This window comes from Clupea harengus, chromosome 21 (assembly GCF_900700415.2).
Source record: "Clupea harengus chromosome 21, Ch_v2.0.2, whole genome shotgun sequence".
NCBI lineage: Eukaryota > Metazoa > Chordata > Actinopteri > Clupeiformes > Clupeidae > Clupea > Clupea harengus.
Genome location: NC_045172.1, coordinates 9,924,988 through 9,940,279, shown reverse-complemented (window position 1 = coordinate 9,940,279; position 15,292 = coordinate 9,924,988). Strand labels below are relative to the sequence as shown.

The 15,292-nt window shown below is 42.6% G+C and overlaps 1 protein-coding gene across 4 annotated transcripts in view; it reads right to left on the bottom strand.

Annotated features, from left to right (window-relative positions):
* vps8 (VPS8 subunit of CORVET complex) overlaps positions 1 to 15,095 on the bottom strand; it is a 39,493-nt gene extending 24,398 nt beyond the window's left edge. For 2 of the 4 annotated variants that reach the window (XM_031558129.2, XM_031558132.2), the window contains exons 1-21: positions 14,938 to 15,095; positions 14,502 to 14,570; positions 14,277 to 14,407; positions 14,070 to 14,166; positions 13,675 to 13,707; positions 13,523 to 13,577; positions 12,965 to 12,970; positions 12,369 to 12,493; positions 11,997 to 12,083; positions 11,359 to 11,426; positions 10,103 to 10,256; positions 9,113 to 9,172; positions 7,859 to 7,966; positions 7,618 to 7,698; positions 6,771 to 6,941; positions 5,916 to 5,990; positions 4,886 to 4,921; positions 4,528 to 4,618; positions 3,792 to 3,838; positions 2,509 to 2,598; positions 1,012 to 1,058 (exon numbers count right to left, since the gene is read on the bottom strand). In XM_031558129.2, the coding sequence (XP_031413989.1) occupies positions 1,012 to 1,058; positions 2,509 to 2,598; positions 3,792 to 3,838; positions 4,528 to 4,618; positions 4,886 to 4,921; positions 5,916 to 5,990; positions 6,771 to 6,941; positions 7,618 to 7,698; positions 7,859 to 7,966; positions 9,113 to 9,172; positions 10,103 to 10,256; positions 11,359 to 11,426; positions 11,997 to 12,083; positions 12,369 to 12,493; positions 12,965 to 12,970; positions 13,523 to 13,577; positions 13,675 to 13,707; positions 14,070 to 14,166; positions 14,277 to 14,407; positions 14,502 to 14,570; positions 14,938 to 15,009 (1,703 nt within the window). In that variant the 5' untranslated portion in view covers positions 15,010 to 15,095. The remainder of the gene's footprint in view (positions 1 to 1,011; positions 1,059 to 2,508; positions 2,599 to 3,791; positions 3,839 to 4,527; positions 4,619 to 4,885; positions 4,922 to 5,915; positions 5,991 to 6,770; positions 6,942 to 7,617; positions 7,699 to 7,858; positions 7,967 to 9,112; positions 9,173 to 10,102; positions 10,257 to 11,358; positions 11,427 to 11,996; positions 12,084 to 12,368; positions 12,494 to 12,964; positions 12,971 to 13,522; positions 13,578 to 13,674; positions 13,708 to 14,069; positions 14,167 to 14,276; positions 14,408 to 14,501; positions 14,571 to 14,937) is intronic. The other 2 variants (XM_031558131.2, XM_031558130.2) reach the window with 2 other exon arrangements.
* Positions 15,096 to 15,292: the final 197 nt, after the last annotated feature.

Sequence of the window (15,292 nt, the reverse complement as noted above, 5' to 3'; positions counted from 1 at the left end):
GACTTACAGCTGAACATTTAGCCCACTAGAAAGTACCGATATGTATCATGTTTAGGTATTCAGCCTAAAAATGCCAATATGATTTTTTTCCCATATCGCCCACCCAACACACACACACACACACACACACACACACACACACACACACACACACACACACACACACACACACACACACACACACACACACACACACACACACACACACACACACACACACACCTAATCTTCAAAACCACATAAACTATTTCTCTGATACACACATCCACAGTCATAGATGGTTACACATATCTCTACCCTTCACATATAGATATGCTCCACACATGCGCACACACACACACAGACACAAACACACACACACAACTGAACTGTTGACTGAAACTCATCCCTGTGGAAAGGGTGAAATATAAATAGGCCATGTCCTGGGGAGAAGAAAGAAGAAGTGGTGTTTAGAGAGAGGGAATGAGAGATAGAGAGAAAGAGAGAGAAAGAGAGAGAGAGGGGAGAGAGAGAGGAGAGGAACAGAGTGAGTGCTATAATCAAAGAGCTGCCGAAGACCGGCACATAATTCCACCATGTTAAGTGGGTGATGATACCACTGAATGCCGCCGCAACCACACAACAGCAACACTGACAACACCATAACACCAACAGCCTCCACCCCAAGGAGGATACAACCAATCAGTGCTGAAGCATGAGGGCTATCGCAGTCACCATAACACCAATAGCCTCCAACCAAGGAGGATATAACCAATCAGTGCTAAAGCATGAGGGCTATCGCAATCACCTGCCGGTCAAATTATACATTCAAGTGGACAAGCTCACACATTTCTGCAGCAATTATAGAACCTTCACCCAAGTTCATGTATAGAGGACACAGTTTGTGTACGTGTGCATTTGAGCACGTGTGTGTGTGTGTGTGTGTGTGTGTGTGTGTGTGTGTGTGTGCGTTTATAGGTTTGCTGGCAGTGCAGTCAGAAGCTCTTTTGACTGGCTCCACATATCACTTACGTCCTCTGAAGAAGCAGACAGTAATCTAGCATGACAGGCACCATGTCCTGGAGAAAGAGAGAGGGAGGGAAAGAGGGAGGTAGGGAAAGAGAGAAAAAAAAACAGAGAGGAGAAAGATGAACATAGAGACAGAGATGTTGGGAGGAGAAACATTAATGGCTTTCACCTAGCTTCTGGCAATCTGTAAGAAACGAAACCCCACACCCCCTGCACACATAAACACACACAAACTCACCTTACCTTAAACCTAAAAGGAAATGAAGGATTGCTTGTTTGAACATCGAGCATTAAAGGCTTTCAGGAGACTCAGGCTAGCTCTTAAAAAACTCACATTACACAACATACCACTCCATTTCATGTTCCACAGTTGTTAAGCTACTCTGCATCCAAACTACCACTTTTAATAGTATAAATAGTGCGAATAAATAAATAGTGTAAATACTTATTGGGCCAGTTTCGGAAGAGAACCACAATATTAGGCTGCTGACAAAGGCAGCCTAAGGCTTTAAGTGGCAGGACTGCATGATTGACTGAATGCACTGAGCTGGACTTCCCTTGCCCGAGGTCTGTCTGACCCTCCTAACCTTGCTCGATTTATGCGACCTACACCAGTGCCAGAAGGTACACTTAATATTCAGATGTTACGGCTTTTGGTGTGTAGACTATTAACAATTCGATAACGGAATATCAACAAAGGCTCAAAAAGGGCAAGAGGTTTATGGTTATGTAGAGTCTTAAAGATAGACAAATACTGACTACTTGACATTTGCAAACACTAGCTTATTACATTGTGGGGTAGACAAGTAAAAGGTTTGGAGGAATAGTGGGTTTAGCTGTAGCGTTTCCCCTCGTGTGCTCAGGTGGCTGATAAAATAAATAAATAAGAAGACACTCAGAGCTATGGAAAGAAAAAACAATGCCAGAAGAACAAACAGAAAAACAAATTAGAATGTTTTTGAGTTGAGTTGATGTCGGGGGCAAAACAGCTGTGTAATCTCATGCCTCAGCACCTCTTCCCACTCTGGTTGCACACAAGAAGCAAACTTTTGTTTAGTAACAGATGACTGCACCAATTACCCCTCTACTAGAGAACTGTAGTTATGCAAACTCAGTATGTATCGAAGACCTTTCGGATTGCATGAAAAATGTGTGGTGTCTTCCAGCATCAGTAATAAAATAATACCACACAAGCCTTGAGCTTTCTATCTAAGCTGAAAGGGATAGTCCACCCAGAAAAGAAAAATTCTGCCATTATTTACCCATCTTCATTCTCATCAGCAGAATCCTAAATCGGGTTTCCAGTAGGTCTTTGTTTACACTAAGGGTATTTTTTCTGGCCACTCGTGTTCTGATGGAACACATTGTGTGCCTCACTGACAAGTACACTTAAAAGTGGCCACTTCCTACTAAGTTTGAGTAGATAATGGAGGTATGGGTGGACTTTGTCTTCCCTCCCTTCTCTGACAGAAAGAGAAGGGTTTACTGGGGCAGACGGACCTGGAAGTGTTGCTCCATCACCTGGATTTTGCCCTGCTCCGGACATTTCTTCAGAGAGCGATCCACGTACTGGAAGAGGATCTCGACCATCTAGATGTTGAAGAGCAGACCAGAAAAGTTAGCTACAAAAATACGACTTAATGTAATGAAATGTACAGCACTTGTTACACATCATCACAAACAGAACTCTTATTAAGCTGTGTTAGGCCAGATGGCTACAGTAAGGACAAAAAACTACTGAGGCAGTAAAACTTAAATGTTTCCAGAGGTTTCAAAACATAATTCCACTCGCATTCTAAAATGGTGAAAACAAGACAGTATTTAGCTATATTATAAAGCATAACAATTATAGAAACACAGTGTTCAAGTGCAATTTTAATTGACAAAGGCTAGCTATATATTAATATTCCAAGTCATCATTCGTATTAGTTAACTACATGCCACAAAAGCTGGGTAACGTTAGTTTCGTTTACTAGTGGCAACGGTTGCTAAGGAAAGAAAGTCATAATTTCAACCCATACAGTTGGACAGGTTGTTTAAAATGGAATGGAATATGTGGATTTAACTGACATCCAAGCCATTTTCTATGGACATGATGCTCTAGCAACAGAACCGTGTACTAAACTCCGGCGTTGGCCGTAAGACCCGATAAAACCACACACCCCAGAGAAACTGAGAAGCTTCTGCTCATTCACTATGAGCCTGCAGGCAAAATCAATTAAAGTGAGTTCATGCATGATGGATGTCTGCTAAGGAAATCATCTTTAAATGCTTGGCTGGAGCTGGCCTTATTGACACAAACTTTAAATGCACACCACAAAATGGGGCAATAATTTCAAATGGGTTTTGCATGTACAGGCAGACAAAATCGGTTCCAGTGCCGAAATGGCACTGCTTTTAATTGCCTTGTCATTGGGATGTGATGTGACCATATCTGGGACCTCCATATCAGAATATGTCAGATTGAGAGAAGTGCATATAAAATGTGCTTAATCCTTACTTCACTAATCAATAAAATGTACTTCTTGTGTTAATACATGTTATTACTGAATGTACCTCACATAGAACAAATAGAGTTAGGTTTAACGATAATTTTATTAACATATAATAATAATAATAATAATAATAATAATAATAATAACATACACTTAAAAAGAGAAGCATACAGAGCATTATTTATTTCATACTAAAACATGCAGTAAAAAGAAAACAATAAACTGGGACCAAATGTATAGAATGGTAGAAAATAGTGGATGGATTATGGCCAAACACTAGTCTCTCACCTTGTCAGCGACTACGCCTTTCCTCTTGGCGGGTTCCCCAAATAATCCTGAGAGTTTCATGAGCAGTGTGTGTGTGTGTGTGTGTGTGTGTGTGTGTGTGTGTGTGTGTGTGTGTGTGTGTGTGTGTGTGTGTGTGTGTGAGAGAGAGAGAGCGAGAGGGAGAAAGAGAGTGAGGATGGATGTGAGCGAGTCAGACTTATCAGTCATGCTACGACGCAAAACTCACTGCCACGCTCAACATTTCCGTTTCATTAATTAAGCCTTGGAGCCTTTTCAAGAAGTGTCAGACTTTTTTATTATTATGGTCATGGTGAATCTCTTTTAAGAGGAAATTCTTTAAAGTGGGTGATGATTTCCCTCTCTGCATGGTTACCTCAGCGTGCCTAATCTATGGTGGCACCTCCAGTGAGGTCAGGCTTTGGATTGTTCAGTTTCAATCAGAAACAGTCATTAACAGTCATTAGTGTTGACAGTCCCTTTTGCCAGGCCTTTTTTATCACGACTTTTCATCGAAGGGAACTGATGCATCGTCACGGAAATAATAACTAGAATGTTACTGCTAGAATGTTACCGCTTACATTTACTTTGAAGAAACGTATACCAAACGCTACTGTAACGCTATTGTACAGCTATTGTACAGCTACTACTCAACAACAGCACCCATTCCACGCCCAACCACTGCTACCTCTATGAAAACAATAATTATGGACAGCATGACTTGACTGAGTGAACTCACCCAGCACGGCCTTGGCAGTGCCCTCATGGAAGGACCAGGAGAGGGCCAGAGCCTCCACAAACTTTTCCTGCTTCAGCAAGTGGTCCACTCTCTGGGGTCACGGGACAAGGTGGTGAAGCAGCCAGATGTGTCCAGGGTGGCATTGAGGGGAGGCAAAGAACAGAGGCAATAGAAGGTAATGTCTTTAGAGGTAATGTCATTTTTCTTTGGAAAGTTCAATGACTGAAACAGCAAAGTATCACTCTAGTTAAATGGTAAAGGAGGACTAAACCTCTATTAATATAATGTGTGTTAGTGTGTGTGTGTGTGTGTGTGTGTCTCTCAGCACAGCAACACTGCACTGGTTCAGATCACATACCTCCCTCCAGTTCCTCAAGGTCATGATGTGGACTGACTGGAAAGGACACACAACACACAAACAAATTAAAAAAAACATTGTGTGTAAATGTAAATATGATGCTTAAACACATAGGCCTGTAAGTGCAAAGGAAGAGTGGGACAGTCCTGCTTCTGTAGGTCCATTCTATCACTAAGGTCATGATTGCTATTCTGACTGGTGCTGGACGTGACCCAGAGTTCCAGGGAAACTTCACAGCAGTACTCCCTATCTCCATTAGCAGACCATGTGAAGGTGAAAAGTGTGTGTGTGTGTGTGTGTGTGAGTGAGTAGAGATTGCAGAGGACTCGGGCATGAGGTGCCAACTCATAATCACCCTGCTGCCCTTCTGTAAACACCTCCTAATGGATGACGGAGAGAGGGCCCAGTGTGGCGGCCACTTTTGATTACTCTGGTGTTTCCTCTCTTGCCCTCTCCCTCAGCTCTCACACACACACGCACACGCACACGCACACGCACACGCACACGCACACGCACACGCACACGCACACGCACACGCACACACACACACACACACACACACACAGTGTAGGGTTGTGATTTGTATAGTTAGAGTCTGTGTGCAACTCCCTTTCCTTCACTCCCCTTCACTCCCCATCTCTCACTCTCTCACTCTCTCACTCTCTCTCTCTCTCTCTCTCTCTCTCTCTCTCTCTCTCTCTCTTACTCTTTTCCTCTCCCTCCCCCTCTCCCCTCTTTTCAGATTCTGGCTTTGGCTAAAATAGCAGGCGGTGCACAGGAGACTTCCAGGAGCTTGATGCATTTTGTTGGCAAGCGAGATGCTTGATTAGGATAATAACATTGCAGCACGCCAGATTTGTCATGTAGGTGTTCAAGACCGTCTGCCAGAACCCATTTCCTCTGAAGATAAAAAAGGTGTGTGTGTGTGTGTGTGTGTGTGTGTGTGTGTGTGTGTGTGTGTGTGTGTGATGAGTTTATGAATGCCCTGCTGGGGTGTTTTCACATCACTGCCACAGAGGAATGGAATTACCTTGGTTCCCAGGTAGACAACTTGGCCTCCATAGCTGCACACAGACTGGTAACAGGCTTTCTCTCCAACCAGGGCCTGCAGGGTAGGAGGGGAGATTAGAAACCTCACGGAGGGTGAACCAGACCGCAGGGCAAGGAAAGAAACCGGCCTGGGAAAAACTGACTGCATCGCTGTAGCCCCGAATGGATCAGCAATGATAGATTTTGGAGAAGGTGATCGCTCACAAAGACAGAAAAGGCCATACAGACTGATACAATTATATCACTCGCCTGCAGACTGAAGTGGTTCTGTTATGCTACATTATTAAGGTGGGTAGCCAAATTCCTAGGAGTCCTTCACCTTATCCTATGGTCGCTTCATTATCATACATTCTAAACAGTATGAAGACATTGCTTAAAGAGTGCCATTGCATAGCACAATTTATTCAAGTCTTTCATTCAAGGCTTTGACTATGCAAATCTTAAACCCCACGGATGATGTTTTTTCTTTTAATATTTGTTAAAAAATGGAAAAATAAAACAAAACAAAACAACACGAGACAACACAGCAGACAACTAACACAACAAACAGCGATCACTACAAATAAGCATGTTGTTTGAAGTCTAAAGCGGACCTTATCAAAACAATGAATACCTGATTTTTTCACCATTTCAACTCCCTGTAGTTTTCATATCTATTCAAGTTATCTGTGTGTGTGTGTGTGTGTGTGTGTGTGTGTGTGTGCGTGTACAGTTCTACTGATTTTTTTACTTCCCTGTCCCATGTTAATTTCCCTTGCTGATTTCTTATACTTGGCCGTGAACACTGATCCCTCGTGACTATGGGTCTAAGTCCATAGACTTGCCCCTGACTCACCAGGGCCTGGCTGACGTTGCCACCGGTGGCCAGGGACTTGAAGTGGCTGCTGTTGTAGACCAGCTGCACCTCAGCCAGGTCCACCATGTCCAGCTCCTCCTGACTGGGCCTGTCCACCACGTGCAGCTTCTCCACACTGTCCACCACCACCAGCGTCCGAGAGTTGATCCACTGAGAGACAGGGAGAGGGAGAGGGAGAGAGGACGAGAGAAGAGAGAAGGAGGGGGAGAGAGAGAGAGAGAGAGAAGGAGGGGGAGAGAGAGAGAGAGAGAGAGAGAGAGAGCAAAAGCAAGACAGGGGGACAGAGTTGAATTTGAAAGGTAGATAGCAAAAGTGAGAAAGAAGGCATGTGAGATTAGAGAGAGCTAAAATTATATTCACCTCTTCCCCTTTACATCCTATCCCATGTTGGGGAAAATTAGGCAGAGTTGCCAACTCTGTGCTAAGGTGTGTGGATAAATTATCTTATCTTAAAAACAGAAAACAATATAGCAAATCTGGGTTTCATTTCTTAACGAAACAATACAGCAACCTGAAATTCATCAAATTCCCTTTGACTAAAATACCAATGAATCAGATAGCCCTAAATCTAATACAGCGCAGCCGACAAAGAAGAAAACATCTTGGGAAAATCGACAGATAAGATAAGATAAGATAAGGGAAGATAAGTGGCTGTCCATATAAAAACAGTTGTTTGTTGTGGATGTGATAAGATTCGGACATTCAGAATGTAGATTCAATAATGAATAACATGGAGCCAACTGGGGAGGACTGATAGCATTGTGTAGCTGTCGTGTTTGTGTTGCCATAGACTGACTTTGTGTGCTAGGAGATGGCTGAAACTTACGCTCAGGCTGATGACATCACAGTTGAGATGTAGCTGCCGCTGTTTGATGACGTGGATGGTTCCGGACTCATCTTTTTTTACCTGAAGCAGGGAACCAAAGCATCTTATAGTCGAACAAAGTCATTCCATTTCACAACTGCCAGATTTTTTTGACAATGAATATTAAAACGATACGATGTGAAAAATAAAATGACACTGAATTAATTTTTAAAATTCAATATCCTGAAATTTTGTATCTTACAAGCAGGAAGTGGACATGGTCGCCTCTGCAGAAGGCCAGGATAGGGTTGACAGCTTTCTGCGCGGAGACAAACTGCCAGGCTAACTGGGGCACGCTAGCAGGATCAGTCTGCAAGAGAACAACCAGGCAGCTTTCAATCAACACAACCTTAAATTGAACAACATCAGATGGACACAGCCAACAAAGCTACTCAGATAGGAAACACGGGTGACATGGTTAACTGTTGCTGGTGACCACAACTGAACTGTAAAACATCTACAAGCTAATAGCTTTTCCTACGATGCCCATTTACCCAGGTTTCTTTATTCTTAGAGGTTAACTACATGGCAACATTATTTATTCATGCCTTCACACATTGGCTCTATCAGGGGATGGAAACACCAACAGTTCAGCTGATTCTCAGTCTGGTAGAAACACCATGTTGTGCTTTTGCCGCATTGAGAAAAAAAGGAAATTACATCTTACTGAAGGCCGCAGCGAGTTTGTTACATTTCACATTTGAATAGGGCCATATAACAAGGCATGTGTTGAGCATTACAACCGCAGCTAAATGCTTATGCAAGCAGTTGTCTTACTACCTTGACCAGAGAGAAAAAGGGAGAGTGGGAATAAAAGGGAGCTAGAGAAGAACTAGATAAATGCGGTGGCTGATCTTCAAGGACACTCAGCTTTGTGTTTTCTGAATGACCAACTTGAAAGCAGTTTCCTAGCGCTGTAGCGCACACGCTTTACATTCAAGCATAAAAAGAAAATTTCAGTCCACAGATAAAAAATACAAGTCATCATGATCCTTATACTCAAACGTGACATATATGTAAGAAAAGAAGTGTTTCTGATTCCTTCCGATTCAAATTCAGTGGTATGGTAGGTGTGACAATTCAAAGCCCCAACAATGTTTCTCTTCAAATCCCTTCCCTGTCTCTTCCTCATTCAGGCCAAATGCCAAATGATGACTTGCTGTCAGATGACAAAGAGGTCAAACCAAAGAACCCTGAAAGGTTCTCGTACCTTCCAGTGCCTTAGCGTTTTTTTTGCCATTACCTGACTGCCTGCACGAACTACGAAGGGGTTCTGCTTGCAAGCATTCATCACATGGCTCAGGGTTCCACTAAAAGAACCTTATGCAGTGTAATGATGAATTGCAGTGACAGCTTAAATCTCTGACCAATCTTCTTACCCATCTTTACGGAAAAAAAAAAAATATCACCCAGAAATATAAATCTCCCAGACAGACAACAGAATGCACTTCAGTACCTTGCCATAGGGGAAAGTCATCCACACCTTCAGGGACGGTTTTAGTCCAATCACCAATATCTACAGTACAGGTAGAACAATAGAAAGAGAAGAAAAAAAATGAGGACAAAACACATACGGCTCATCTCAGAACGGTACAGTGAGGTGCAATATTTAGTGTTCCCGTCACATAACAGCCATTTCAGAGCGGTCTTTCAAATTTAGCTGGTCAAGGACACAGAGGCTGGGGAAATGCGTCCTAAACTTCACAAGCCTAGAAGACAGATGGGTGTGGAAAGAGAGTGGGGAGCGAGGGACACTAAGAGACTTAATTTTACGCCACTGTTTGAAATATAACTGTACATATAATATTTTTGCATGGCGTAAGGAAATTGTAATCCAAACAAAACAATATCAAGCATAGCGATGGAACTGCCTCACAATTTTACCGCATTGCTGTGTGTAGGTGCTTTTTATTGCCTTTTATTGCCTTTGCTGCTTTATCACTATCAGCGAGGGACTGTGTATTCCATACAATGGTTTACCTTTGACAAATGAGACCAATTAAGTGTTGGAGAAGGCAAGAGAAAACAAGCTACACAGATGTACTCTGAACAGCTTACAACACTCTTACTCCAACACAAAGTGCGAGACTCTGCAGTGTGGTTGGGTGTGTCTCTACACACTATGTGTATCTACATAACTATCGGTTAAGGATCTCATCTTCTGAAGCCAAATCCAATGCCATTGTCATAGGGGGATATGGCAGCATGGGTGAGTACCCTCCGTGCTTCATGCATAGAATAGAATGTTAAGTGTATCGATGTTGCAGGGCTCGTAAAACAGTTAATTGTGTCTCAAGATGTTCTCAAAAACATTCACATTGTAAATGAACTTAATTAACTGTACAACTCATTTATTATCAAAACCCATTAAAACTATAAAACTATTGACTGTAATAAAAATCATGTTTGAAAGTCGTCAGTGACGTGGAGGAGGGCCAGGTGATACCTTGGTGAGGGAGGCCATAGCCAGCAGTGAGTACTGGGTGATGGGGTGATCTTTGAGCTCCGAGCCTGCGTGTAGGGGCTCCACACAGCACACCTCTCCCTTGGAGCCACTGAACAGACAGCGGGAGTCACAGGTGCGCATCCCCATCACTCTCCTGGGAAGGATGGAGAGGGTGGAAGAGAGAGATAGAGAGAGAGGGTTGGATGAGGACATGGAGAAGGTGAGAGAGAGGGACATAGAAAGAGAGAATGCAGAGAAAGGAGGGAAAAGAAGAAATGAAGCAGGAAACAGAGAAAAAAAACAAGAGTGTTATTTGTATATAACTCAACCCGGCACCAAGAAGCACTCTCACCCTGAGCTAGCGGGACACGCCGTCATGCAGGTCAATGGAACGTGAAAAGGAAAAATGGGAAACTGTCGCCATAAAATGGCTCTCATGTTGTTCCCCTACCCACTGCCATTAGGCTCAGGTGAGACAGTTTCATTTGCAGCAACACAGACAATAAGATTGGCCACACGTATCTGACACCATATTCATCTGCACAGAGCGGTGAATGTCTTAGACAATATCCCCAAAGTGTCATTTATTGCAGGGGAGAAGACAGCTAAGACTATTACCAAATGCCCCCAGTCTGCTTTTATCCTATCACAGGCATCTATTTGGGCCAGAGATTGCTTTCTGTTGCCTGGCGGTGGAAAGTCGCTTAACCCAGCACAACCCAGGTCAATCCTACAGGTATACATATTTGTCCAATTAAAAGACTAACATATATCTGAACGTCAATTTAAAGGTGTAATCCGCGACTCTAATTCCATACATGTTTTGTCAAATTCAGTGAATTGCACCTTGCGGTAATCTAGCTGTCTGTTCAGTGTTTGCGGTCAAAAAAACTCTGGTGTTCATACCCAGTCCTGGTTCTGTAAATGGGAAACAAAAATAGTGGCTTGGATCGAGCCTTAAACAATCCACACACTTTGATTGGCTGTTGAGCTCAAATATCAACAACCTTTTGCGAAACCGAATTGCGGACTACATCTTTAAGCAAGGCACATATTGCCAACAGGACACAGACAACTACTGCTCTCTAGTGGTGGAGGTCAGTACTGCAATCTCATTCTGAGATGACTTCTGTAGACAAACTATGTTTCTGTTCTGCTTTTAGAGAGGGAAAATGTCATCATTCAATTGTAATAGATGGTTATATGGAAACATTTATAACACCAATAATAATTCAAAGATGTAAATAATTCCCTACCGGAACGACAGCTCAAACACCGAGCCACCACTGTCATTACACACAGCCAACGCTGGATGATCAGTGAACTGAAACAGAAAGAAAAGGAGAAATAAGACATATGAAAAGCTTTTTGTCGGTGCCATATAAAGGGACCGGCATAGGTCATAAGAATATGCCATAGTCAATAAGTCAATGATATTATACCTAGTTATAATTGTTACTTTTATTTGGATTTAACTAGCCATGAGTGGACTTTCCTTGGTGAATATACTTTGGGCTGACCTGGGTAGTGAGGTGTGATACTAGACTCTCACCTTCCCCCCCCCAGGTCGAGACAAAGAACCCTGCATGCATGGCCCATTTCAATAGACGGTAACACCCCTTAGATATCGGTGTATTTAACAGACTGTTCCTCAAGGAACAAGTCAGATATACTGAGGTGAAGTTCTGTGAGGGAGGATGGATCCCCAGTCTCTGTCTCATAAATGGTCAGCCGCCATTCTTCAAGAATAAACCTGAGTCCTGACTGATCAAACCTAAGACTGAATCTTCAATATATGGTATAAAACTAATTACCATTACATATCAGGACAAATCGACACAACCAAATAACTCTGCTTGCTCTGCACTGACTTACTAAAAGGTGGTAATCTTACCTTCACGTGTAAAATTGCTGTTCCAGGTGGGTGGGCGTCTGTGATCGTTCTAAGGAGCTTCCCATTGGCCAAGTCCCACATTGTGATCTGTAGATAAATATGAACAACCTCTTATTCAGTAAACACACTGTAATACTCTCAAAACTCAACAATCCATTAGACAATTATCCGTGTCAACAAAAGTTGGAATTATTATTATTATGATTATGATCATAAGTTGAGAGAGAGAGAGAGAGAGAGAGAGAGAGAGAGAGAGTGAATGTGTGTCTGTGTGTGTGTGTGTGTGTGTGTGTGTGTGTGTGTGTGTGTGTGTGTGTGAGTGAGAAAGAGAGAGAGAGAGAGTGAGAGACTGTAAGTGAAAGATCAACACACCTGTCCCTTGGCAAAGCCACAAAGTAACCGGGTGCAGTCATGGTTAATGCTTAGGGCAGACACAGCTCCATACTCTGCTCCCATCGCCGTGGTTCCCAGGCACAGCCGTAGCGCCTGGTTCTGATCTGAAAGAAGGTTCCATGCATACAACTGAGATCATTCTGAGATTTCTGAGTTTTTTTTGTCCCTTAACCCCACAAAAAGAGCGATATTGTCCAGCCAGACCATCACCAATGAGTAGCCAGCAACACAGACACCAGGAATAGTAGCTCAACATACAGTCCATACCCCTATACATCTAAAAGGGATACAAAAATAAATAAAAATAGGAATAGAAATAACAAAAGAAATACACCATGCTCTACAAGCCAACATCCCCTGACCCTTAACCCCATTCATTTTCAAATAAAGAACAAAAGGAAAACAAATCCAAACCACCACAAGCTCATGCTTTCAGTGTAAGCACAGACTTACTTAAAGGCTTTCAGGTTAGACAGCTATATGCAGCTAAGTCTACAAGCATGCGACAGTGACAGTTTGCAATGCCACGGCCCAAAGAGAAACAGAACAGCAAAGAACTGTGGGTGACATGTTACCTTTTCCTGTTCATCCAGCCCGGGTCAAAGGCCAGGGCAGAGAAACAGTCCAAGAACAACACTGAGTAAAATACTGACTCACGGGCAGCATAGCACCATCAATACAAGGATTATCTTAGTGCGGCTAAGCAACTAGTACGGTGTCAATCTACGCATTAATAAAACATCACACTTCTAAATGACAGCTGCTACTCAGATCAAGCCTGGTCTAAGGTTTTCATGTTTATTACTGAGGAGCACCAAAGAGTTGTAAAGTGATTCTGCTTTGATAAGTGGCAGAGTTGTTTCACCTAAACCTTCACCAGGCACTCTGATCTGAACATTTTATTCACATTCTCTTAGCTGAGACACACCATATCTAGCAAACAGTATTCTATAAACATTGGACAAATGGGTACATGCAGTAACCATGCAGTTTTTAATCTATATGTCATGTGCACATTTCTGTAAGGTGTTCAACATTCGCAAATCTACATAAAATATTAGTGGTTAAACAGCATGCCTTCATCCTTTCATTTCTATCCCTTGTCATGTCATGAATACATAGGTGAGGCTTACCAAACACCAGCGCCAGACCATGCGATGTCCCGACTGCAATAACACTGGAGACAGTCTACCGAAAGATCAAAACGAATGATGAAAAGTTGAGTCAAACACTAGAGTCATACCTTGAAGCTCACAGTGGGATTCACAAGCACATTAATACTCACAATAGCTGTGGGCAAGCCCGCGTCTACTTTGTCCTGCAGAGAGTAAGAAAAGAGGAATAAAAACTAGTGTACTGATAATAATACTGCCTTTTGTTGGGGAATCTAATTGCAATTGTTAGCTTTTGAGATGTTTGGCCAGACACTACAGAAGTGATACAGAAAATTGTGTGAGTTTGGCCAGACACTACAGAAGTAATACAGAAAATTGTGTGATGGGATCTTAAAAAAAACTTTTACAAACTCCTTAAGGGTAGTTTTCAGGAATTAAGTACTTCTCAGAATTCTGCGTGGTTTATCTACTAATCTTTAAAAAACGTTTAACTCCCCATGGGCGGTGAGAGTTTTCATTAGTACAGTAATAATAAACCAAGTATAATCAACCAAGGGTGACTCACAGCAGCGGACGCCATCTGAGCCGAGATGCCCTTCAGGATGCTGTGTCTGAGAACTGAGCCATGGACGGTTACATTCATCTCCACTGCTTTCTTTTTCCTGCAAGAGCACAATGCAGTCGATGCACTTCATAAACATCATGCACTTCAAATCCTTCGGTATAACTGGCAGCACTACCAGGGTTGCACTCAATAGACAGGTGTGCTTACCTCTTCAGGTGTGTGCGATCTCCACTGTCAGAGCTGGCAAGGGAGGAGGTCTCACAGGAATGTGTGTCGATGTTCTCGGTGTTGAGGAAACATGTGTCCTCCAAGATGAAGGGCTCATCCTCATCCTCAGGCTGGAAACAAGGGGTGTCAATCACGTCCACGATTATATAGTTGATGGATATTTGGGGTAAAATGTGGATATTTCCACAGAGAATAAGAACTGACCTCATTCAAGATGCTCTCAAGTGTTGGGGGAGTATCCACTTGTGGGATATCAAACTCTTTATCATCAATCTGAAAATGCAAAAAAGTGTGGCAATGTTTCACCTTTTGTGTTACCTAGCGTGGCTGTTTGCGAAACGTTTAATCAGTTATTAGTGTTTTGTTACGGTTTGCGCAATGTAGGCTACTCATGTAAGATTGAAGAGTTCACAAAGCACCACCTGACAGCTGAATGTAGGCTAAAGATATGCAGTATCGGGCAAGATAGCAACACAAGTAAACTAACATCCCATTACTACAGAGCCAGAACCACGTACATGCCGGGATTTAAGACTCGTTTAAGTGCAATAGGTAGAGCAACAAAGTAAACAGTGACGGTAGATAGCAATGAACAACAGGAGGTGAATAACAACTGCAAAGATGACAGTAGGTCCCTCACCGCATCTATTTCCATTAAATTGAGCTGTGAAGAGGCTGAAACCAAGCTGCGCGCGTCCGGTGACTCAGACATTTTAAAAAACACAAAAACACAAAATAAATAGCCTAGATCAACACATATTCAGCTCATCTGTTCGCCCCACTTACATCCTCAATTTTAGCGGAAGTGACGAAACATGTTATTTGTACGCAAGAGTCCAAATTCTGGTGACGACTGACATGACTGATGTCAGCTTTCCGTACATTCAACGAATAGTGTCTCAATTAAACGACCATGTTCACGTATAGTATTTCTATTTACTAGTTGGTATGAATACATGTGCTACAAAGATGATGATTATGCATGTTTTTATGAT